The following is a 25,607-nucleotide window of genomic DNA, read 5'->3' as shown; positions in this document are numbered from 1 at the left end:
TTGTGCCTATTTTTTGCCCTAGAATCAAAATTATTTACTTGTTTGAGTACTGATGGGAGGAAGAACTGGGAGATTATCTTAAATCTATGTCCTGGTGTTATCCATAATGCTTTTGTTTTCTGCTCTGGCCTGGTCCTATTTATTACTGTTTGTGCTCAATTTTAATCCATCAGGTTTTGTTCCAAATTTGAAGACCTGAGCCTAATCCAGTACCCTTACGTGTTGGTCAACCACCCTATTGTTTTCTTGCCCATATCCAGAACTCTTAGTTCATTAGTTTAGCTTGTTCTGTCCATTTTATACCCATTATCTCAATCTCATTCAAAGCTGTTGTTTCACTGACATCTGTCAGCCCCAACAAAACAAAATACAGTCCCCTCTGGGCTGACTTATTCATGTTCGGTTTCTATCCACACTTAAGGAAAACAAGTAGATTTAGTGTGGATGGAGAAAAAGAGTGTGTTGTGATAGCCATAAGTTATCCATACTATCTGAACCTAAGATTTAACAAAAACATCCTAACATATAAACATGGATGTCTGGCTCTCATTCACTCAAGTGAAATAATCTCTTTTCATCTTACAGGGACCAGAAACTTTGCCGTGCATTGAGGTATGGTAGGTTACATCACTAAGATCACAACTCATTTATGCCAAAGAAGTGGCAATACACCTCAGAGATATCACTAATGTGTTTCAAGAGACCTATTCCACCTAGTTCATATCACAGAAGCACTTAAGCACAAAGACACTAAGGGATCAACAGCAATCTACTCCAGCTTCCAGCCTAAGCCATAATATCCTGACACATATTCAAGTTTGTGAAAACCTAGATACAAATTTTTCATTTGTAGAATCAGTGTGGACAAGTACATGGAGCTAAAAAGATCCTAGACATTTGTTTTAGGTGGTGTGGCCTACTAAGGAATATAAGTAAATGACTAGTTTCATTTTTCCTCTTCAATTCTTTTTTAAGCTCTGAAAGGCATTCAGGTCAAACCTTTCTCCTAGGTTAGGAGCAATGAAGACTTTCTGCACTAACTAGGATGGGTTCTAACCCATCCATGTTAACGTTCTCTCCTGGGCTCTTTCTCCCACATTATCTTGATGTAAATCACTGGTATATCTCAACTCACTGTCTGGCCTGACATGGTTATGTCAGTTCTTTGTTCCTTCCTGACCTCTGAAGCAAAACTACTCTCTCTCATCTGTATACATCCTCTTTACTAGCTCCTTATAGCTCTTCCTGTATAAGAGGTGGAAAAGACTACAAGAGTGAGTTACAATATCCATAACCCATTCCATCTCTGATAATGGAACACTTTGGCCATGTTAACACATCAATCTGTGTGTCAGATTGTCCAGGAGGCTAAACCATTTGCTAGCATTTAATGACTGATGTCTTATTCCCAATGGGATTAGATTTTGGAAGCTAGTGAGGCTAAATCTCACAAGAAATCTTTCTGCTGTCTTAAAAGTTAAATTACAACTCAGTATAGAGTCCCTATTATACCGTTCCTTGCAGTCAGGTGTTTGACTGAAAGGAAATAATAGGCCTTTGCTCACTCTTAGAGGGTCAAACTGATTTGCAAAGAATAGGAGAAAGTTTCAGAGATGTGTAGAGCATTTTGCAGTGTCTAAGTCATATCCACCAATGGCTATAAACTGTTTAATCTGTATCCCACAGATATCACTAATTCACTTCTATACACTGTACTTCTCTACACCATATTGAGAGTTGGACACAATGGCTGCAACTAGGTTAGTAAATTTAGAAGTGTTAGCCACTGGAACATGATCATCCATGATGCTACAAGTATCAGACAGAGTGCTAGTGCCAGGACCAGGAGTGCACTAATAGTCCTTAATTGCTCTGACAAACTGAGCTTCAGGTTTCCACCCCCACACTCTGATCAGAGTCTCTCTGTGCCTGCCAAGTTCTCTTTCCAAGTTGCTTTCTGGATTTCCCGAGCTGACCTTTGACATGGTTTCTAGTCTGTCTTTTCCCAAGGCACACTGATTGTTGGCTATTTTTGACACCACTCTGCTCTGCTCACCTCTGTCTACGTCCACAGGACTGTATCCTGTCACTGGCCTTGTGCTGAGGCCACACTCAGCTCATGCGTGTCTTCCTTTAGGGAGCAGCACCACACGTGTCACTGTCTGACATGTAGAATAGCTACTATCACCCCGACAACTAGTCTTGCTGATATAGCTGAAATAAGGTTGATTGCCTTTGTTGTAAGGTAGAACTACTGACATCTGTTTAACCCGCTGTCCACAAGGACCTTCAGATGCTTTTCTAAGGGCAATTTTCTAGTCAATCAGAGCCTAGCCTGTCCTGTTGCATGGTATTACTCTGGCCCAGGTACAGGACTCTGTATTTGTTGACATTTATTCTATTTATACAGATGCAGTACATTTTGCCATGACCCACCTCCATTAACCCTCTCTCCTGGCTGTGTTTAACCCCAGCATAAGGCATTAATTTGTATGGTGCTCTGATTTTTAAAGATCAGCCATATTTTCTTACCTTCCTAAGATGAGGACTGCTAGAGGTAAAGCATTTGGTAGTCCTTATTCATAGTTGACAGCTCAGCTCTTCTCTGTCCACTGTGTTCAATCCTGTCTGTGAGGGTGGTGGGAAACTTGTGTCCAGTTTCCAGAGGTATTGGGCAAGGAAGCTGTATGGAGAGAGAAGGTATGGATAAGAGAGGTCTTCCAGTCTTCAGGATGCTCCAAGGAAGTGGGACTGTAGAACCTGTGGAGGTCTTTGTTCTTCATTGAAAAGTGAGAGTGGGACACTTGCAGTGTCATGCCTCCCAAGGTGTTAAGTTTCACTTGTAAAACCTGTTTGGCAGTGCCAGAGAGTATGGCTGAGAAATCAGACAGCAACAGAGGATTAAGCCTGGCAGAGGGGAAATTCTGCAGAAAGAATATTAAATTACTCCCCTCACTAGTTCAACACTATTATTTCATTGAACAGTCATCATCTATGCTTTCTAAAGTGATTCAGAAGGGCTGGTTCATACTGGTGTGAGATCCTGGATCCAAATCTCACTGAATTATTGATACAGGTTGGAACCAACTCACTGTGAATGTGTGTGCATGCGGGGAAGGGCTGGGCCCAGACCTGCAGGAACATGGTAAGACCTGCACATAAGGCCTGTGCTGAGGGCACAGGGCAGAGCTGGAAGGCAAGGCCTGCACCCACGCAAAACACACGGCAGAGCTGAAGGCCCGCAGCCCATGCAAAGCACATGGCATCACTGAAGGCCTGTAGCTGGGCTGTCGGTAAAGGCAGACCTGCCTGGTAGCCCACCCACACCACACCCCTGTGGCCTGTGACTGGCTACAGCACAACTCTGGTCTGGAAGGCACTGACCAGATATCCTGCCTGGGAGGGAAAACTGAACTCTGTAAATACACAACACTCTACGCAGTCTCTCTCTCTCTCTCTCTCTCTCTCTCTTTCTCTTTCTCTTCTCCCTGTCCAGCTGACACCATGTGAACCATCAAATCTTGGCGGTAACTATTTTTTCCTTTCCTCCCTCTCCTTTTTCTTTCTTTACCCCTTTTAATCTGTTTTCTTCTCTTTTCCTTCTCTTGTGGGTAACTTAAAACAAATTAACTGTGTTTTACTAAAGCTGGTGTACTGATTGTTTTCAGTGGGTGTTTCCTGTGGAATGGGTCTTTGTGCTGAATGTTTTAGTGAAATGCTTCTTTCATGTAAAAACCTTTTGCCAAAATACCTCATTTTTCTCACTAAATTAAAAGAATTTCTTTTAGAGAAGAGTGTGTAACTCTTTCTCTGGATGCTAATTAGAGGTTATAATGAACCAAAAGGCTTTTAAAAAGTCTTAAATAAAAATGTAACCACTTTGGGCATCATGTAGCTTAATTCAGAGTGTAACAACTGTGACTGACTCTTTCTGAGTCTTATAACTCAGCCTGTGTCCTGTTCCATTAATCTCAAATTATTTGATTACTTTGGCCAGCGTATGCTAACTCAATTCACCAGAATACTTCAGCTGAACTTTCACACTAATCTTTATCACAAAACTCTCAATATCACAGAGATTCCTCTTGTCTGGCCCTTTTTCAGTAACCTTTTACTGCCCGGTCCTTGGACAAACCAAGTTTGAGTATGATGTTATCTTCTTGCTCTATTTTCAGATCTTGGAAACCACTCTCAAGGAATACAATTGCAATAAAACAGATAACAACATTAGAGGACCAAACAAAATGTATGGAGTATAGAACAACACATTCATGACAGATATTATGACAGATATATAATCCAGACAAATGAGAGACAATCTTCATCCTCTGTCACAGCTAGGAATTAATCCTCAAGTGAACAGACTGAGATCTGGAAGATGCTTGAAAATTCGAGATACATGTTAACCCTCTGACTTCCCCTTGCTCCTCTACGTTTATGTCCAGCCTTGGTCCACTATCTTAACTTAGATCACAGTGCTTCAGGTATACTCACACACTGATTTCACTCAGCCCTCACAGAATACTTTCTAGAGCGCTTTGGGTGGAGACACTCAAAGATCCCAGCCAACTTGTAGCTGTTGGTGACAGTCTCCAGGCACATAAGAATAATATGTATCATGCTTCAGATCTTGTCGGGTCTTCTCTTAATCTGAACTTATTTTTAGTTATTTTTAGTTTTATGTGTCAAATTATTTAAGAAACTGACTGAGCCTTTAACTTGGTTTTGGATCAGAGCTGTCCCAGCTGCAGCAGCAGAAATACTTCATGATCTTGTGTTTATGACTAGCCAAATGTTTTATGTGTTTTTTTTAGAACAAATTGTCTAGCTACTAATGAACACATTTTTCATTATAATTTTGTTTATTTAGGTTTTGCTTTGTGCATTTGCATGTTTTCAGTCCAAAAGAAATAAAACCATGACTGGAGAAGGTTTATTAGACTGAAGCAATTGCATAACTAAGTTAGCCAAATAGAAACAAGTACTGGCAAAAAGGCTGTTTGAAACATAAAATAACTCCGAGTACAGACACAAAAATAACAAAAGAGCAAGAAACCCTCCCACTGGTGACACTGTGCTTCTTCTTGGCTATGGAATAAAGGATGTAATAATTCAATATTCCTTTAATTTGCTGTTATTTGATTCAGGAGCAAATGCCACATAGGAAGCTAAGAGTATTCTGGGATGAATTAGGCAAAGTAATGCCAAGAGGTCAAGGGCAGGGATCCTTCCCCTCTGCTCAACACCGTTGAGCACACCTGGAGTACTGTATCCAGTGCTGTGGCCCTTAGTGCAAGAGAGACATGCACTCTTGTTCTTCACGGAAAAAGAGAGTCAGCATGGGGGAAGGGGTTGAGATCACATTCAGACTCTTCCCCCTGCCAGAGAGCTGGATATACCAGGCTTGTCACACCAGTAGGAAATTTCTTTTATTTTATTTCAAATGTTGCAATGCATAACTGTGGTGGGTTGACCTTGGCTGGATGTCAGGTGCCCACCCAGCCACTCTATCACTCCCCTTCCCAGCTGGATAGGGGAGAGAGTAAGGGGGAAAACAATTTGTAGCTTGGGATAAGGTAGTTTATTTAAAGAGAAGCGGAAACTTGTGTGTGCAAAAGCCAAGTGAAAGATAACACAGTTTATTCTCTACTTCCCATGAGCAGCAATGTCCAGCCACTTCTAAAAAGCAGGGCTTCAGAACATGTAACAGTTCCTCAGCAGGCAGCCACTGCAGACAATGAATGCCTGCCTTCCTGCTCCGTGCCTCAGCTTTTATATCTGAGCTGGCATCACATGGTCTGGATTATCCCTTTGGTCAGTTTGGGTCAGGTGGCCTACTTGGGTCCCCTCCCAGGATCTTGCCCTCAACTAAGGAAGGAATGTTACAGGGCTGGTGCTGTGCTCAGCAGTGGTCAAAACATTGGTGTGTTATCAACACCTTCCTAGCTCCCAATTCAAAGCACAGCGTTGTGAGGGCTGCTGTGGGGAAATGAACTCCAGCTCAGCCAGACCCAATACAGTAATGAATGTGGTCTACATTAAATACCACCACTGATTGAGACTACATATCTAGGGATGAAGAACATGAGATCCATCAACAGAAAGTGAGATGCCTCCTAACTCCTGCTCAGGAGGGAGAGATGCTCAAGCTCCTGCTGAGTGCCCAGCATCTCTCTCTGGGAGATATATCTGAGAAGACAGTACAGAGACTTTCTTATCGCTTGGAAAACTTCTCTTCCACCACAGTTTCAGATAATAGCTCACTTGATCACTTGACAGTAATTGCACTACCCAAGAGGCAAGAAATACTCAGCAGTGAATCTGGCTGAACTGATTTAGAGCTCTCTGAAAAGTGAGGGTAAAATGGTTCTGGGAGTTGTGACTACTTAACCAAATCAATGGTAGTTTGATTCAGGCTCTAAAGGGGGCGAAGGCCTAAGAACTCCTCTTGCTCCAGTCTGTTCTCTGAAAACCCATGAAGGGGCAGAGTGACCCAGTGAGCACGGATCATGTGAGCTGGGATCATGCAATTAACACATAAATAGCAGATGGCTTTTTCAATAATCATTTATCAAGGAACAAAGGTACAAAGAGTGTAGGTACAAGGAATCTCATGCACATCTTTCCCCTCACAGGTAACTGAACTACAAGGCAGCCACTTTATTCCATGTTTGTCAGCTGAGGCTTCTTTGAACTCCCCTGGCTGGGTAGTGTGGCTGCATGACCCTTCAGTGGGGACACCTCTCAAGATTGTTTCTTGAGGCAGAGAGAACTTTCAACAAAGGTAGATATTTGGTAAACAACCAATATTTTGCATTACCTTGTATTATGGTAACTACCAATTCTGTCTTGGTGACTTTGATTCTGTCTTGGTAGTTTTGAACCACTGTTATATTGTTTGTGCAATAGGTATTAGAGTGAACTTTACCATCAAACTTTGTTAAGTAGCACTTTTACATTATGTTTCAGCAGAAGCACTTTTGCAGATCCCTTTGACAGCGGTTCTTTAGACAGTCTAAATTACCCATTTGTGACAGGAGTACAGCAAGAATAACAGATAAACTTGCTCATATAGCCTATTCAGTGGCCCACAGAAAAAGGTTATGACTGCAGCTATGTGGCAGGATTGGTTTGCCCCAATTTTTTCTTGTTCATATAATTTCCAGTTATTTGTCTATTCTCATTTCTTTGGAATGGGATGAAAGCAATAGAAAGCTTTAATGAAGTCACTCAGCTAATTGTTAAAATCTTGCTGTATCTGAAAATATAGCTAATGCTGAAAAAGGAAAATTGAAAAACTTCAAATATGATTTAATTTTCTTTTGATAGTCCATATACATTTAGGATTTGTAAATTCACACATGTTTTTAATTAATCAGGAAAGGACTTTCATTTTGTCAGAAACTAAGGAGTAAATGATTGATGCTTGCTAGCAATGTATAGCTCAAATTCTTAAATCAACATATTGTTAGGAGAGGTTTTCAGCTCTGTCAGTGTAAGACAGCAGAAGACAAGTATAATTGCATACTTTAAACTGTGGGGACCACTTGTAAATTTGCAAATTGGCTTTATTCAGATACCTAAACACTGTCATTTTGAGTATGTCCTTGTCAATTTTTATATGTGTCCAGTTTGAGTAGAAGTCTGTGCTTGTAAACATGCAGATGAAAGAATTGTCAAAGAACAAAAAGTTGAAAAACAGTTGCTAAGAGAAAAAATTTCTGGGTTTAGTAGTCCCTAACACTAGCTAGGGAGACCCACTTAATGGGATAATAGTGCAGAAATTGTGTGCAGCCCTACAAATAGAAGGAAATTGTTATTTTGCCCATCACCCCCAATTCAATGGGGTTGTAGAGAGGAAAGACTTGCTTTCTTTGTTTCAGAAGCTTGTTTCTAGCTATCCTTGTGCACAGAGCACATCCTTTTCACCTGGATGATGGGGTTGAGCTTAGCTCTGCATCTCAGTAGTACTCTGGGGAGAGCAGGCACGTGGGCTTGTGGTACAGGAGATACTTGTTGAGATGACTCTCATCATGCCACCTAGCTTCAATGCCATTTTCTCTGTCTTCCATGATCCCTTTAAAACAGTCTCTTGTCAGTTTGTATACCTCAGACACACTTCCCCCATAGAAGCTTGATGTATAGTAGAAGTCCCCTTCTCCCTTAGGGATTGCAGCTTGTGACTCAGGGCGCGTCTCATAGGCTTTGTTCTCATGATGTGTGGTGAACTGCCAAGAGCTGAGGGTTCCCACCAGTGTATCATTGATCTCCACACCAATGTGTGCCAATAGCTGGACATCAATATCTATGGAGTAGAGATAGTCAACCTCATACTGGAATTGGCTGTAGATATATGTATTGATGATATCCATACGGCTTGTGGAGACGTCTTGCCACCTTGAGTGATTGTAGACAGGGATGACAAACAGGTGATTCTCAGGGGCCATCTGAGGGTGAGAGATCTTCTCAGGATTGTCTGTAAACAAGTAGAAATTCACCCGGTGCCCAGCAAGGAAGTACTTGTTGGCAGATCTTATGAACCCTTCTATGAACTGGACATATCTGAGAGATATGAAAAGGAAAAGAATGAAGACAGGTTCCTCCTGCTGAAGAATGACAGTTTTTCAAGTTCATTTTGTTTATCTTTTTCTATCCGTTGTTCCCTTCTTATGTCAGTGCTCTTTGTTTAACATAGCTACTACCCTTCAACCCTTCCTTACACTCCTGCACATTATACCATTTTTTAACTTCCACTATACTGTTCTTTCATACTGTCATGGATGTACAGAATACATGCCTTCTACCCCATGCCGCTCTATAAATACTTCTCCTCATCCTTCCTTTTTACATGCTCCCTGGCACTTTTCTGTAGTGTAATATTTTCACTTACTAGAGAGGATCACAGAATCAACAGAGGTTTGAGTTGGAAGGGACTCTAAAGACCATCTTGTTTGACCCCTGCCAGGGCAAGTACATCTCTCACTATCCCAGATTGCTCCAAGCCCCGTCCAACCTGGCCTCAAATAGTTTCAGGGATGGGGCAGTCACAGGTTCCCTGGGCAACCTGTGCCAGGGCCTCATCATCCTCGCAGGGAAGAATTTCTTCCTAACATCTAATCTAAATCTACACTCTCAGTTTAAAGCCATTTCCCCTTGTCCTATCACTACCTACCTTTGTAAAAAATCCTTCTCCAACTTTCTTGTTGGCCCCCTTTACGTATGGAAAGGGGATCTAAGGTCTTCCTGGAGTCTTGTCTTCTCCAGGCTGAACAACCCCAACTCTCTCAGCCTGTTTTTTGCAGGAGAGGGTCAAAGTTATCAATTAAATAGTTTTGATTACCTTGAAATAACTGAAGTCTCTGTGTAAATCTAGGATGCTAGTGGAGATGGAGTATAGTTTTTTACTCAGAAACTCAAAGGGAACCAATCCCAGAACTTACAAGCTATAATATCATGATTAATAATTTTACTAGAGCTAATATTTTTAATTTAAACTCTTATAGAAACCCAAAACCCTCCTCAACTTTGCTGAATTTTTCTATTTTTTACCACAGGTTAGAGGGAAATCTTGTTGTTAGAAACATAGCAGGAGCTGGAATTTTTATCACAAGGGATCAAAATTCTAATTATATTTCCAAGGATAGTTTTTGCCTTTTTCAAGGCAATGTCACAGCCAATTGCCCTGCTTTGGAAGGTGACACTCACATATCATATTTCTCCCACTGAGATTTTCTCTCACAGTCAAAAGCTGCTTATACTCAGTCTTTGGAATGTGTCTCACTTCTGCTCCATAAGCAGTATTGCAGCATAGCTGGCAGGTGATAAATTTAACTATTTGACAAGAAATAAATGACAAACCAGTACTTTCTAACAGCAAAAGTGACCACTCCAGTGACCAGGTTCTTCTGCATATATTGAGCATTCAGGATGTCTCTACTGAATGTACCTTCCCAGAAAATTGGAGCCAACCATGGTGTCAACATCAGTACATCCCGCCTCCTGCAAGGAGTTTGAGAATGAAGGTAGTGTTTAGATGGCCAAGGAAATTCATGAAGACAAACATAAGCTTCTTCAGCACAAATGCCTGCCTCTGAGTTAATCATCCCAGACTCCATTTGAAATCAGTAGGAGTCATCTTATCCTGGAGCAGACATCTAAAATAGGTGTTGGTCCTTGATTTTTACCCACAAGCCCTCAACCTGTTTATGTTTGTTACTCAGAGGTAGCTCTTCACAATCCATCCACTTCTTAGCATAGAGCACAACACACCTGTCCATCATTCCCAGCCTATCTCTCCTGGAAACCTTGTAGCCCTCAGCTGCAGTGTTCCAGATGTGCAACTCTCCACCATGTTTCTGTGGTAGCAATTATTTAATAGTTTTGTGATTGCATCATGGTTCCTCACTCCTCCTGCTTGTTACCCATGCTGTATGCATTGCTGTGGAGACACTTCATCTGGGCTGTCCATCTCTTCATCTTTTGGAAAGAGCTCTCTCTAATTCCTTTGGCATGATGCACAGATATTTCCCTGCTCCTTCCTAGAGTGTTGTTTCCTGGTTTATCTCTGACACTCAGAAGAACATCCCCTTCCCACGCTGAATGTATTTTAAAGCTCTCCTAGTAAGTCCAGCCAAACTGCTTCCCAGAATAGATAAGAGAACCTTCTCTCTGTGCTGAACGGTCATAGCTTTCTCAGCCTTACCTCATAGGAGACATACTCCAGTCCCTTCATCACCCTTGTGGCCCTTTGTCAAACTGTGTCCAGTGTGTCCATATCTCTTCTACTATTTTCCTAGAGCCAATGGCTCTAGAATAGACAATTGCAGAAGATAATTTATCCCAGTGACCTAGAATGTCCCATCTACAGACACACATCATCTACAATTCTGATTGTTACCACTAAAGATAGTATCAGCCAAAACCTCTTCTTTTTCTAACTTCTGAGATGAATGGTGACAAGGGATGGGAAAAAGGAATTAAGGTATAATTAAACCAAAAGATTTTCAACATTCACTATAATTTGTATTTCCTTTCTGAAGGCAAACAAATTAAATATTCTGCATCTGTGTACTTTTTAATGGTTTCTGGAAGAGTATCTTTTCTAAGTAGGCATCTTTTCCTGTTAATTCAATCTTATTCTTGTCTGTCCTGACTTGTATGTGCCAGAAAGACAGTCATGTGTTTCTGAGAACAATGTAATATCATGTTAATGAATCCAGAGAAGTATGCTTACCATGAAAGCATTGGAGATGTTTCATTAAAGTCTGTTTCTCTGCAAATGAGGGAAAGATAAAAGATACATAAATACATCATGGCATAGAAGTTTCAGATTTTCTTTTTCTAGAAAGATAAGCCCCACAGGAGATCTTTATGCCTTTCAGTAGTATTACCCCTTGATTCAATGTCACTGGGTATCCAGTCAGTTAGGCTCCATCATAAATACTGTAATATGATTTATATTACTTTACCTCCATATACAGTGTCAACTACATTTAACAGACTGCTCAGCTGGTGTAACTCAAGCTGAGTGCTGTTGTAGACGACGGGATAAAGACACTTTTAGACCACAGAATTGATCAATAACTTATCCAACTTTATTGCTGTGTGCTCTGTGCTTATAAAGGTTACAAATTAGCTTCATACATATTACAAAAGCTAAGCTTATCATTGGCTCCTAATTACCTAAGTTATATTTGCGCAAATGCTGTTTCTTTAACCTTCTTATGGTTACTTGTTTGCTATTTGCTCTGCTTTCCCATCCGCTATACACTATTCTTCTGTCACGTACTCAGTTTCTCAAACACAGTGACCTTCTGATAGTTTTCTCTTACCGTGGGACCAGAGCTATAGCATCTCTCTCATGTCCTCTTTCTATTAACCATGTTTCAGCAATACTTTCCACACTTCCCCCGTTTTCTTTAGACAGTAAAAATACATCATTCACTGCTTTCGTTAACATGTTCTGTATACACTTAAAAACACAAGGAACGATGCATAAAGCAGCTAACAATATTAAGGGGTCTGTTCATGCTAGCCAAGGCTCTGACTACTGCTAGTAGCTCTAAGGTCTGTAATGAGTCTGTGGGGTCTCCTGTTATGATTTCATGTTTCCATTCTCCCTTTTCAACCCAAGTGAGAGCTGCTGTGTGAGATTTTTTGCCAGCATCTGTGTAAACCGTCCGGGCATGTGGGATTGGTTGCTCCTGTTTCTTAGGTTTCAGTATCCATTGCCAGGAGCCAATCCATGCCGTAGGGACATTATTTAATTTACTGGTAATTATAGGACATGATAGCCCTAATAATGCTCCTTGAAGATTTTCATCAGTACACAGATACCAATCAAGAACATTTTTCTGCATTGGCAATCGTATGCGTACAGGTTCCTGAGCATCAATCTGTAATACACGCTCTCTACCCTTTTTTATTAAAGCTGCTAACATTTCAATTTTTTGTAAGAGTGTTTTAGACTGTTGTATGCTAGTCGAGAGCCATTCTATGACACCTATATCCTCCCCCGTTTCTGTTTGTGACTGTGTAATGGCCCCTAAGATATATCGTTTATCAGCCCAAAAAGTAAGTTCCAAAGGCAGGTCCCACTGTCGCCTTCGGACACGGCCTTGAGTGACACAGTCTACAGTTTGTTGGAGGATACGTTGTTGGTGCTTTGTTACAGTAATTTTTGCCGCTGGGTTTGATCCTTTCAATAGGGGTCGCAGCTCAGCCAAAAGGTCAGCAGGAATTCCCACTACTGGACGCAACCATTGTAAATCCCCAAGGAGTTTTTGTGCATCATTTACAGTACGTAATTTTGTCTGAAGTATCAATTTTTGTGGAATAACAGCATGTCGAGAAATAGTCCATCCCAAATATCTCCAAGGTTCTGTCGTCTGGATTTTTTCATCTGCTATCATTAATTTAAATTGTTCCAAATGTTTACGAATTATCTGTATTTGTTGGGGTACAAACTCTTCAGGTTGACAAAACAAAATATCATCCATATAGTGATAGATTATGCAGTCAGGCCATCTTCTTCGCAAGGCTTGTAAGGCAGTATCCACATATAGTTGACATAAGGTAGGACTATTTTTCATCCCTTGTGGTAATACTGTCCACTCAAACCTTTGATCAGGCTTTTCTCGATTAATAGCAGGTAATGTAAAAGCAAAACGTTTAGTATCACGAGGATGTAACTGAATTGTAAAGAAACAGTCTTTTAAATCTATAATCAGTAAAGACCAGTCCATAGGAAGCATTGCAGGATTTGGTAGTCCAGGCTGTAAAGCTCCCATGGCTTCCATTTGTGAATTAACTGCTCGCAGGTCATGCAATAATCGATATTTTCCTGACTTTTTCTTTATTACAAATATGGGTGTGTTCCAAGGACTAGTAGAAAGTTTTAAATGTCCTTGATCAAATTGTTCCTGTACTAACTGATGAGCAATTTCCAGGCTTTCCCGTTTTAAAGGCCACTGCTTAACCCATACTGGAGTATCAACAACCCAAGTAATAGGAATTGGGAAAGACCAAGCAATGGCTATTTCTCTAAAGGGTGATCATTGGAAAGTTTCATTCCAATTTGTGTTAAGACATTTCTCCCTATTAGGCATTGTACTGTTGGTGGAAGTTGTACAACAGACAGAACAGCATTAGCTACATGACCTTCCACTTCTATGCTTATAGTAGGAGTTCGCATAGCAATTGAAGCACCTCCAATGCCAGTCACAGTTCCAGTGTTTTTGTTTGATCTTTCCAGATAATTGTAACTTTATGTTTCGGTCGTTCGCTTAAATCCAATGTCAATAAGGTAAGTCCTTTTGTAGAACCAAATCCATGATCTCCACGTTGCATTAATTGTCGATCATTGGTCACAGGTTTTGTGAACTGTGGTAAGGGTATTAATTGAGCAATACGTTGTCCTTTAGGAATTTTTAAAGGTGGAAAAATAGTATATGCCATAACCATTATCTGTCCAGTATAATCAGCATCAATAAGTCCAGGCAACACAAATAATCCAGCAAGACTAGCTGATGATCTTCCTATCAGCAATGCACCAAACACTTGTTTATTTATTATTAAAGGTCCATAAATCCCGGTGGGAATCTTTTGAGGTTGGGTGGATAACAAAGTAACTTCTACTGCTGTTGCCAAATCCAATCCGAGGCTGCCGGCTGTGGCAGGTTGTAATCCGAGAGTATTGGTTGAGGTGGGTTGTAATCCACAACTGTCGGCTGGGGTAGATTGCAGCTGCTCTCCTGTCCGTGGAGTGGTTTGTTCTGTGAAAAATTGTTGGCTGGAGTCATCTGTGCTGCAGCGACGACTTGTGTCTTGGCGCGGCCACTGCTGTTTCTCGCGCTCCGTCGTGAGTTTCCCGAACGATTTCGGCAGGCAGCAGTGTTGTGGGTGGAGTTCTGGCACTGCTGACACCAGATTCCTGTCGCTCGGCACTCTTTTCGGAAATGTCCAGTGGCTCCACACCGATAACATTTTGATCGAGCTTTTCCTTCTGCAAAATTATGTGCTTTTGCTTGAAGGGGTGCAAGAGCAGCTAAAACCTGAGCTTGGGAACTTTGAGCTTGCTCTTTAAGTCCCTTAGCTAGATCTTGAATAGCATTAACTAAAAATGCATTTTCTCCTGTGGGAACAACTAATGCTTTTTCTAATAACTCTTCAATAGTCCAATAAGGACCCATCGTACTTATTATTTGCTTAATTGCTGAAGTAGCATTTTGTAACACACACTGCTTTAACATAGTTCCTTTCATATAATCTGGTACTCCTGCTCGAGTGATAGCAGCTGTTAACTTGTCAACATATTCTCCAAATGATTCATCTTTTCTTTGTTTTAAGTTCATATACAAAGGTACTCCTCCTGGTTCTTTAACTCTGTATATAGCTCTTCTATCAAGATCCATTGCCTCTCTAATCTTATCTGGACCAAGATGAACTTGTGCCTCAGGGCGTGCAAACGGCCCTAACCCCATTAATTCTTCTACAGTGACACCATGCAAAGGGTCTCCGGGCAGCCGTTGTTCTGCTACACTTTCATGAACTAACGCTTGCCAATGTGCATTAAATAACAATTGTTGATGTTCAGTTAATATCATACGAGTTATAGATCGGAGATCAGATGGCAATAAAAGATGTGTATACCAAAAATAATCTAACATTTGTTTAGTTGGTTCAGCATGTAATCCAAATTCATTGACTGTACTTCGCAATTGTGCCAAAAATTTCCAATCTAATGCAGTAATTACAGCGTTCATTCCTCCTTGCCCATCCAAAGTATAAGTAACAGGAAAAGCATATGAATCTACAGCCTGCAGTCCATGAGATTTACCCTGTTCCATACAGTGCTTAGCAAGTGCAGCCCAAGATTCTCTCCGCTCTTTTACCACGGCCTCCGCCAGGTCACTGAATGCCCCAGGGACAGGCTCTTTGGTCGAGTGAGCAGGAGGAGGAGGCGCAGACTGGGGGTCAGTCTGACAGCTAGGCACATCAGCCAGGGGAGGTGGTGCAGTAGGAGCTGCAGACGTCTCTGATTCTAGCAACCCGTCTGTATTTATTTTAGAAAGGTTAGGGGGCACAGCAGGGAGGTGAACTGTCTGCATAGCTGGGGGAGAAGGCTTATAAGAAAACCAATCAGCATTTTTATACTCTTTGTTCTGCTGTCTCACATTTAGTGCTTGTTCTGCTGCTCTGCGTTCAGCCTCAGGTTGCAACAATGTATAATAAACCACTTTCCAAAGCTTTCCTAGCTTTTTCGCAACTTTATCATCATCTAAAACAGCCTCCCATATTTTATCACCAAATTTACGCCACTCCTCTAAGGAATGCACAGTATGAGGATTAATAAAACACCCTTTTTCAATACCATAATCAAGTAATCCAGGGAGTTCCTTTTTTAAATCTAAATCTTTAACCCCTTTTTTCTGTAAAAAATCAGAAAATAAACTATATGCTGCTTGCCTATCCATACCTACGTCAGCGCTGTTGCAGCCCTTTCAAGGTCCGGCAGCACGTACGGCAGAGCTTGACTATACAACGCTCCGGGTCCGAAGTTGCACCTTTATGCCAACTTTTTCCGCAGTTGCACCTTTATGCCAACTGTTTTCGACCAGCCTCGCTGCTAAGGCTCCGACACCTTGCCATCTCAACCGTGATTCCCCCGTTTCTTTAAATCCAGTCGAGAGGTCTTCTTTACATCGAGAAGTCCTTTTTTAGTTGAGTCATAGTCGGGAAGTCGGGGTCACCATTTGTTGTAGACGACAGGATAAAGACACTTTTAGACCACAGAATTGATCAATAACTTATCCAACTTTATTGCTGTGTGCTCTGTGCTTATAAAGGTTACAAATTAGCTTCATACATATTACAAAAGCTAAGCTCATCATTGGCTCCTAATTACCTAAGTTATATTTGCGCAAATGCTGTTTCTTTAACCTTCTTATGGTTACTTGTTTGCTATTTGCTCTGCTTTCCCATCCGCTATACACTATTCTTCTGTCACGTACTCAGTTTCTCAAACACAGTGACCTTCTGATAGTTTTCTCTTACCGTGGGACCAGAGCTATAGCATCTCTCTCATGTCCTCTTTCTATTAACCATGTTTCAGCAATACTTTCCACAGAGTGCAAATCAATTTATTTTAAAATTATTTTCAACAGGTCCTTTGGGAAATTCAATTTTACTTTTACATGGTAAGAGCCTGGTCCAATAAGGCCAAACACCTTCAATACAGTTGGTGGTTTCCTGATAGGATTATTTCTGCATGCCTGCACTGTGGAGTTGATAGGACACGTCACAGAGCAGATGACACTGCTCTCCATTCTGATTGCTTATGCACGTTCCTGTAGATGAGTCACCAAGTGGGACCCCCGCAGTCTTAATTCCTAGAATTTCCAGTAGGGAAAACAGGTTTTAAAAAGTGGAAACACGTACTAAAAGTATTCTATTAAACAGGATAATCATGACTAGGCTTCGCGAACGAAGATTTGGGAAGGCTCTATCCACATTTGCTACAGGCACGCTGGTGGCTTATGAGGCCAATACGTGACAGACATATCCGATTGCAAAAGGCACAGCAGAAAGACTCCTTAGATGGTGTATCCTGCAATGCACGGTTCTTTCTGCGTTGCCTTTTTTCCTCGAGGGTGATCCTGCGTGTGTTCTCAAAGGAGACAGCTGCGTTATAGATGGTGTGTCTCCAGGCCTCCCGATTTGAGGCCAGAGTAGACCAGTTATGGTGATCAATATGGCCAAGGCTGAGATGTTGTTTCAGGGAGTCCTTGTATCTTTTCTTCGGGGCTCCTCTCATGCGGCAGCCAGTGGCAAGTTCACCATAAAGCAAGATCTTAGGGAGGCGGTGGTCCTTCATCCTGGAGACGTGACCTGCCCAACGCAGCTGTGTTCTCATCAGCATGGCCTCAATACTTGTGATAGCTGCTTGCTCTAGAACAGATGTGTTGGTCACATAGTCTGACCAGTGGATGTTTAGGATTGTGTGCAGGCAGCATTGATGGAAGCGTTCTAAGAGACGCAGGTGGTGGCGGTAGATGACCCATGATTCGGAGCCGTCTGAAGGCCCACACCAAGACCTTAAACCATCTTGTCCGGGAACTGCTTTATGCTGATGACGCCGCCCTTGTTGCCCACACGGAAGCAGCTCTGCAGCGTTTAACATCCTGCTTTGCAGACGCTGCTGAGCTCTTTGGACTGGAAGTCAGCTTAAAGAAGACAGAGGTCCTCCATCAACCTGCACCTCAGGAAGTCCCCCATCATCCCCACATCACCACTGGCCAATCGGAGCTCAAATCAGTCCAACAGTTTAATTACCTCGGTAGCCTCATCTCCTCAGACGGTAAGATCGACGGAGAGATAGACAACAGATTAGCAAAGGCATATAGTGCTTTTGGAAAACTCCACAAAAGAGTGTGGCGTAATAAACACTTGAAGAAAAGCACCAAGATCAGTGTTTACAGAGCCATAGTGTTGTCGACTCTCTTAAACAGGATAATAGAGGGAAATTAAAAGGATCACATATAGACAAACACAGAAAGATGTCTAGCCTTATTAACCTTCTTGGGGGCAGAGGGGCGGGAGCTGTGGAAATGCCGTCATATTGGAATCTTTTAAATTTTAAATTAATTACAAAAATAATGCATTCTTTTTGTCACATTTTTTTATTGGCATTAACATTTATTTCTTCTTTAGTCACACATGCTAGACTCCTCAAAGAATAGTGTGTACAATTGTGAATGTATTTAAAGGAGCATTTCTAGGGAGTAACATAATTGTGTATATTATGAGATAGGTGATGAAGAAGAGAAGCCTAAGTCAAAAAAGCAGTGGGTGCAAGAAAAGTGTGATTCATAAAACAATATAGGAAAATAATAAAATATGGTTCAGTTAAATGAAATTAAGCACCAAAAAATGCAGGAAATTTCAATCTGGTAAGCTATCAGATTAAAATCTTTCTTGATTCCATATCAAGAATCTGTTACTTATCATCAAGTTTGTGGATAAAATTAATTTGGAGGGAGTGGACAATATGCCAAAGGGTGGGGCTACCATTCAGAGGATCTGGAAAGGCTGGAGAAATGGGCTGGTGAGAATCACATGAAGTTCAGCAAAGGCAAATGCAACCTAGTCCACAGTAACCCTATGCAACTGGGCAGGCTGGGGGCTGACTGACTAAAATAGGGCCCTGTAGACAAGTGAAGCAGGAGTCAGCAGGAAAGTAGCTGCCTCATGGGCTTTAGCCATTAGTAAAAGTGAGATTTTTTCCCTGTTTGACACTTGGGAGATACACCTGCAGTGCAGTGTCCTGTCTGGCACTCCTTAGGACAGTAAAGAGATTGATGTATAGGTGGGATCCAGCCGAGGCCACTGGGCCAGTGGGGGATGGAGCATGTGAAACAAGAAGAGAGGCCGACACAACAGAGCCTCTTTAGGCTGAAAAGGCTAAAGGGAGACCTTTCTGCTATCTTGATGGGAGCAGGCTACAAAGAAGGTAGAGCAAAGCTCTTCTCTGATGTACACAGATGAGAAGGAAATTTCAGTAACAGATGAGGAATTTTAAATCCTTTAAGTGATTGGAGTGGTCAAGTACTAGAATGGGCTACCCACAAACGTTGTGGAAGCTACATCTTTGGAGGTTTTAAGAGATGACTAATCGAATCCTTGAGCAAACTTCTCTAGTTGACCTTGCTTTGAGCAAGGGATTGGACTGGATGAACTACAGAGGTCTCTTTCAAACCCAATTATTCCGTAATTCTGTGAAAGGGTTTCTTCTCTTTGCTTTGCATTTTCTTTGATAGAATGTTCTGATCTTTCAACTGTGCCTGTAATTTCAGAATAGAATTAACGTGATTGGCTACATCTTTTCTTTCTGCTTAAGACACTCCAGGAACCATTGCCCAAAGAAGTAGAATGACCCATATCAGCAGGGGTCCAGGCAAATGGCTTGACTGCTGGCTCTGCCTGATCCTGAGGTTAAGCTAACTGAACAAAATGTGGAAAACTATTGTACAAAACGTAAGAAATGGCTGGATATTACAAATAAGAATGTGGGAGTCTGACAGAAACAAGAGCTAGAGCTGTGAAAGATGGCTGGATTTCACAGTTCATTAAGAAGGGGGACTTTTTTGATAAATGGTCAGGATTCACAGCGAATAGAAAGGATGCTGGAGACTTTTGGGGACCAAGGTCTTGTAAGGCCAATATCATATCAGTAATACTATATAAATCCAAGGTCAGGTAACAATATCAGAAATATCAAATTTAGGTCTGGATGTAGCAAAGCTGTGACCACTGGATAAAAAATAATTAAAGGTGAATTGTTTATTTGAGAGAGGGGAAGAGGGGAGAAATGGAGGTGCACAGTTGGCAAATATGAGAGTCAAGAAATGGGAGAGTAATAAGGTAAATAATGTTATCAAGGCTGACAAATGGTACCAGTTGAGTAGATCTGGGCTTCATCACAGCTACGTGTGTCAGGACAATAAATCAAATCTGTTTTTCTGATGATACCACAAGAGCCAGATCTTCCATGGTCAATAGAACTACTGTGGGAGAGAGGTACCTCCCACAGGATTATAGAATTATAGAATTATGGAATGGCCTGGGTTGGAAGGGGCCATAAAGATCATCTAGTTCCACCCCCTGTGCAATGGGCTGGGACAGCTTCCACTAGACCAGGTTGCTCAGAGCCCCATCCAACCTGGCCTTGAACACTTCCAGGGATGAAGAAGCCACATCTTCTCTGGACAACCTGTGCGAAGGCCTCACCACCCTCACAGGGAAGCATTTCTTCCTAATATCTAATCTAAACCTACTCTCTGTCAGTTTGAAGCCATTTTGTCCTATCTGTCACTCCAGGCCCTTGTGAGTAGTCTCTCTCCATCTTTCTTGTCTCTTTCTTTCTTGTCTCTTGTACTGGAAGGCTGAAATTAGATCACCCTGAAGCCTTCTCTTCTCCAGGATGAACAATCCCAATTCCCTCAACTTTTCCTTATAGCAGAGGTGCTCCAAGCCTACAATCATCTTGGTGGCTTCCTCTGGACTCGCTCCAACAGGTCAGTATTTTTCCTGTGCTGGGGACTGCAGAGTTGGAGGCAGTACTGCAGGTGGGGTCTCACCAGAGAGGAGCAGAGGGTCAGAATCTCCCCTTACCTGCTGCCCACACTGCTTTTGATGCAGACCAGGACACAGTGCTTTCTGGGCTGCCAGTGCGCATGGCCGAAGTGTGTCCAGCCCCTCATCCATCAGCACCCCAAAGTTCTTCTCAGCAAGTCTGCTCTCGATCTGTTCATCCTCTAGCCTGAACTGATACCCAGGTTTGCCCCGACACAGGCCTTTTATAACCTCATGAGATTCCCATGGGCCCATTTTTCAAGCTTGTCCAGATCCCTCTGGATGGCCTCAACCTCCAGGTGTGTCACCTGCACCACTCAGCTTCCTGTCATCTGAAAATTTGGTGAGGGTGCACTCAATCCCTTCATCTATGTTATTAATGAAGATATTAATTGACAATGACCCTCTGAACCATTGACAATGAACCATTGACAATGACCCTCTGGATGTGACCGTCCTAATCCACCTAACAGTCCACTCATCAAATCCATCTCTCTCCAGTTTAGAGAGAAGGATGTTGTGAGGGACCGTGTCAAAGGTTCTACGGAAGTGCAGATAAATGACATCTGTAGCGCTTCCCTTGTCCACTGTTGGAGTCACCCCATCACAGAAGGCCACTGGGTTGTTCAGGCAGGACTAGTCCTTGGTGAAACTGTGCTGGCTGTCCCTGCCCTCCATGTGCCTCAGCAGAGCTTCTAGGAGGGTCTCTTCCATGATCTTCCCTGGCACAGGGGTGAGGCCAACAGGGCAGTAGTTCCCAGGGTCCTTCTTTCTACCCTTTTTAAAAATGGGTGCAATGTTTCCCTTTTTTCCAATCACCTGTGACTTCACTTTACTGCCAGGACTTTTCAAGTATCATGGAGAGTGTCTTGGAAACTACATCAGCCAGTTCCCTCAGGATTCCAGGATGCAACTCAACAGGTCCCCTATAGAATTATGTACATTCAGGTTTCTCGGATGGTCATGAACCTCATCCTATCTTACAGTGGGAAGCACTTTTTCCCCTAAGTTCTATCGTGCTGTCCATCCACTCGAGAGGTGCGGAAAGAGAGGATGCCATTTAAGACTAAGGTAAAAAAGTTGTTATCTCAGCCTTCTCATCTGTTGTTACTAGTTTTTCAGCATCCTTTTTTGGGGGGTAACACCTTCTTTGACCTTCCTTTTCTGGCTGACATACCCATAGAAACCCTTTCTGTTATTCTTTGTGTCCATTGCCAGGTTCAGCTCCAACTAACCCTTGGCCTTCCTCACCCCATCCCTCCACAACTGAACTTCACGTCTGGACTCTACCCAGGTTACCTGTCCTAGTTTCCACTGCCTTTGCATTTGCTTCTTTGCCCTCAGTTTGACCAGCAGTTCTCTAAGAGAGGAACACCCAACAGAGATAGATTGAGATTCTGGTATTACCGTGCCTACTTTTATTTCAGGGCCAGCAGCACTAGCAACTACTCACCACTTCCTCACATATATCTGCTATGCTCTTATCCCTTTCTGCTTAATCAAGCATGTGTAGTGTGAATGGCATATGTCCTAGGTCTCCACTGAGTCTGACATAGTTTCCTTGTTACTTAAGTTGCTCCTAACACATGCACATACAAATGTGTCTGCACACACACACACACACACACACACACATACACACAGAGTTTAAATAATTAAAAAGGTAGTTGTATTGATTTAAAAGGATTTACTTCTGGTTTACAGGAAAATAAAAGATCTTGGTGGTCCTATCTTTGCATTTTCATTATCTTACAACAGTGACCCCAGATCTAGAAACATAATTAGCTGTCCAGGGTGTTATTTGGGCAAGAACATGACATAGAATAACTATCTCTAAATCTCTAAGTAAGTATGGGATCAATAGACTTTGGCAGGGCCCACTTCTTTTTAATGATTACAAAGGAAGCCTGGATGTAGACATGTAGATAATTAGCTTCTAGGTGTCTAAACCAGGTGGGATTAAGCTGTCTTTTCATTGCATGATTTTGGGGGAGCTGCATCACTTGATTTGTATTTCTCCATGTTAAACCTCTGGAATATGAGCCTGTTCATTCAACTCAAGGCATTCACAGTACAGGTGTCTGCCTCTTAGCTGGTCACTGCAGGATGACGTGTCTCAAAATGCAAATAAGCGCTTCTAGGGTATGGCTCTTCTGCTTAAGATTTAGTCTTTTCAGATGAGTCCTACCCTCACGGCCTAGAATCACAGACATGCCAGATCTTGCAAAACGTGGAGAATAAAACTTACAGTAATGTATCCTCTTCAGAAGAGGCTGTGGGTTCCTGGCCTCTGGTTGGGGAGAAAGGGTGATAGTACCTTGGACAGGATAAGAAAGCAATGATTCAATGATTAAAAAAAAAAATCAACCTGTCCTCCACTCCCTTTATGACTGAAACTATCATCATCATCATGGCTAGGCTTCCTGAACGAAGATTTGGGAAGGCTCTATCCACATTTGTTACAGGCACGCTGGTGGCTTATGAGGCCAATACGTGACAGACATATCCGATTGCACCAATACGTGACAGACATATTCAATTGCAATGACTGAAACTATAAAACAAAGCTAACAGAATACAGATTTGTGGGGTCAATATGATGATGAGTATCTGCAATGCTCAGCTGTTTCAAGACAGCTGTCTAGACTAAAGTTATCTGAAGATATATTAACTTTGAAGATCTGTGGATGATTTAATTTGCCCAAGAACACTCGTGCCAAAGGAAATGTGACTGCTTTACAACAGATCTTGGTCACAGGTGCTGCTAGAAACTGACTGTGTAGTTGCCTTTTGAAGCGAGGCGTTTACACCATCACTTTGTCTCTACTCTGGTCAGAGTGTGAGCTAAATTGTATTGTCAACAAAAACATGAGCATTTGTGATGGATGTTTTCCCTCAGAGAGAATAGTATATGGTTGAGAAGCTTGTCCTAATTCCACCAGTTGGAAGAATTCTCCAGTATCATTCCCGCAAATTCTGCATTCTGAATTACCCCACTTGATCTCATTTCAGGGTCCAGAGCACTGTACACATACTACAAAAGCCTCACTGTAGTAGACTACTACAGAGACAGGCTAGCCCAGCGAGACACAGGATAATAATTGTGCAGGATAAATATGGCTGAGTCCACCACATAGAGGTCTAGCTCTATGCCAGGATCCTTGTGTTGGTCTGGAGTACAGAGGTGTTATTGTGGTGTTTAAACATGAAAACACACACTTGGGCTCATAGGAATATACAGAACCGAATTCATCGTATTTTTAGAATGTCACAAAGAAGATTAGAAGTGTTCACACTCAGTTGTTTTCATCTTTTGAATTTAGCTTTGTGCAAATGCTTACATTGTACCTATATAAGTACACTCAGAAGAAACATCTCTCAATCTAGGCAAGAGAAATATATGCTAATTGAGAATAATTATCGAACTTTAAACACCCACCAGATTGCTCTGGTGATTCCTGCTGTCACTAGAATAGCCAGTCCATGTAATTTTGTGATTCCCATGTTGTTAGTGTTGAAAAAAACAGATTGCAAACTCTGGATTGAGAGTAAAATAAAAACAAATAGGCAGAAAATACTTTAGTTATTAAAACTCTTTTTTGAGTGGCAGGTCTGAACTTAATACAGAGAAAAAATAGTTTTTCTAGATAGAAAGTTTTACATTGAGGTATTTATAAGAGGTATTAGGTATTTACAATAGATATTCCACACACTGAACTCTCATTTTAAAATGGTGGTACACTGAACCACTTTAAATTGTACAAACACATAATTCTCATTTCATATTTTCTCTGAATCAGGTTTTAATTTTTCCTAGCCAGTGCCCTCTCTGCTCTATGTTTTTGTTCCAGTCTTTAATTCTTCCTTTCTTCCTGTCTAGTTCTCCTTTTTGACCCAGATTTTTTGGACTTTCTACTGTGTCTCTTACCTGTGCAGTTCTCTTTCTTTCTAAGCTGGAGGTCACAATGCTTTTCTTTAGGTCAGCCACTCTTCTCCATTGATTCTGGGGCTGTTCACAACTGTTGTTCAGCCACATCTTGAGGGAGGCGTGTCTAAAGGCACAAAGGATGTGCCGAAGTAAGAGAGCCCAAGAGAGCATGCCCCAACGTTAGTAAATTGGTTGGTTAAGAAAGTTACATGGTATGTAGGGATAAAAGGAGCGCGAATTTTGAAATAAAGCCTCTTTGTTCATACCACCTACGAGGAGCAGATTTATTCCTTGTTATGCAAGGACCCCGCCGTTACACATGGCGACCTGAACTTGGGACTCTTTTAGCTTATATTAAGCCAGATATTTATCCTGAATCAGGAAATCAGCCGGTAGCTCCGATATCGTCTTGATTTTTCAGAGACGGGAGCTTTTACCACAAAAAACTTTGACGTCAGTAAGCCCGTTGTCTCGGTGGCATCTGAGAAATGGAAAGTTAGTTTAGCAAGCTCCAAAATATTAGGAAAAGTGCACGATAGGAGAGAAGAAAGAAGTTAAGAAGAAACCGAGAAGTCAAACAGCAACCGGACAGGGCGGAGAGGGTCCACGCAACATCAAAAGTGGTGAGTTCAGCTGGAAGGCACCCCGCACGCCTAGGACTGCTCCCTGAGCGATAGCGTGTCTGCAGCTCGGAGATCCGAGCCGCGGAGCACCTTAAGATCGCCAGGGAAAGCCTGTTGGTCCCCGTGCGTCGGTCATCTGGTAAAAGTGGCTTGTCGCTGCTGAGAGCTGCGGCCGGACCATGTGTGAGAAGCAGCTTTGCCACTGCCGCCTCTTAACATCCCCAGCCACCGCCGGACCCCCGTGGAGCCCCGTTTCAGTTTCTGCTCAGTAGAAACTGCCGGGGCTCCCCGCCTACTTGCCACTTCCGACCAGCTCCACGCTGAGCTTAAAAGCGCCGCTGCGATCCTACCGCCCTTCCCCCCGCACGTGCCGCAGTCTACAACCGCGAGTGGAACGGCCGAGCCACGCAGGTGCGCTGGCCGCC

The 25,607-nt window shown here is 42.2% G+C and overlaps 1 protein-coding gene across 1 annotated transcript; it reads right to left on the bottom strand.

Moving 5' to 3' along the window:
• Positions 1-7,839: 7,839 nt before the first annotated feature.
• Positions 7,840-23,043, bottom strand: LOC114000442 (histo-blood group ABO system transferase 1-like). The gene is given in 6 exon segments (XM_039389105.1): positions 7,840-7,938; positions 7,941-8,562; positions 9,865-9,999; positions 11,234-11,272; positions 22,880-22,948; positions 23,000-23,043. Coding segments are annotated over 6 exon segments (1,008 nt in total).
• Positions 23,044-25,607: the final 2,564 nt, after the last annotated feature.

The sequence above is a fragment of the Pipra filicauda genome, unplaced genomic scaffold (assembly GCF_003945595.2).
Source record: "Pipra filicauda isolate LSUMZ 115617 unplaced genomic scaffold, ASM394559v2 scaffold705_size141694_pilon, whole genome shotgun sequence".
Classification (NCBI taxonomy): Eukaryota; Metazoa; Chordata; class Aves; order Passeriformes; family Pipridae; genus Pipra; species Pipra filicauda.
Note: the sequence above shows the minus strand (reverse complement) of the source record. Positions and strands in the feature narration are given on the sequence as shown.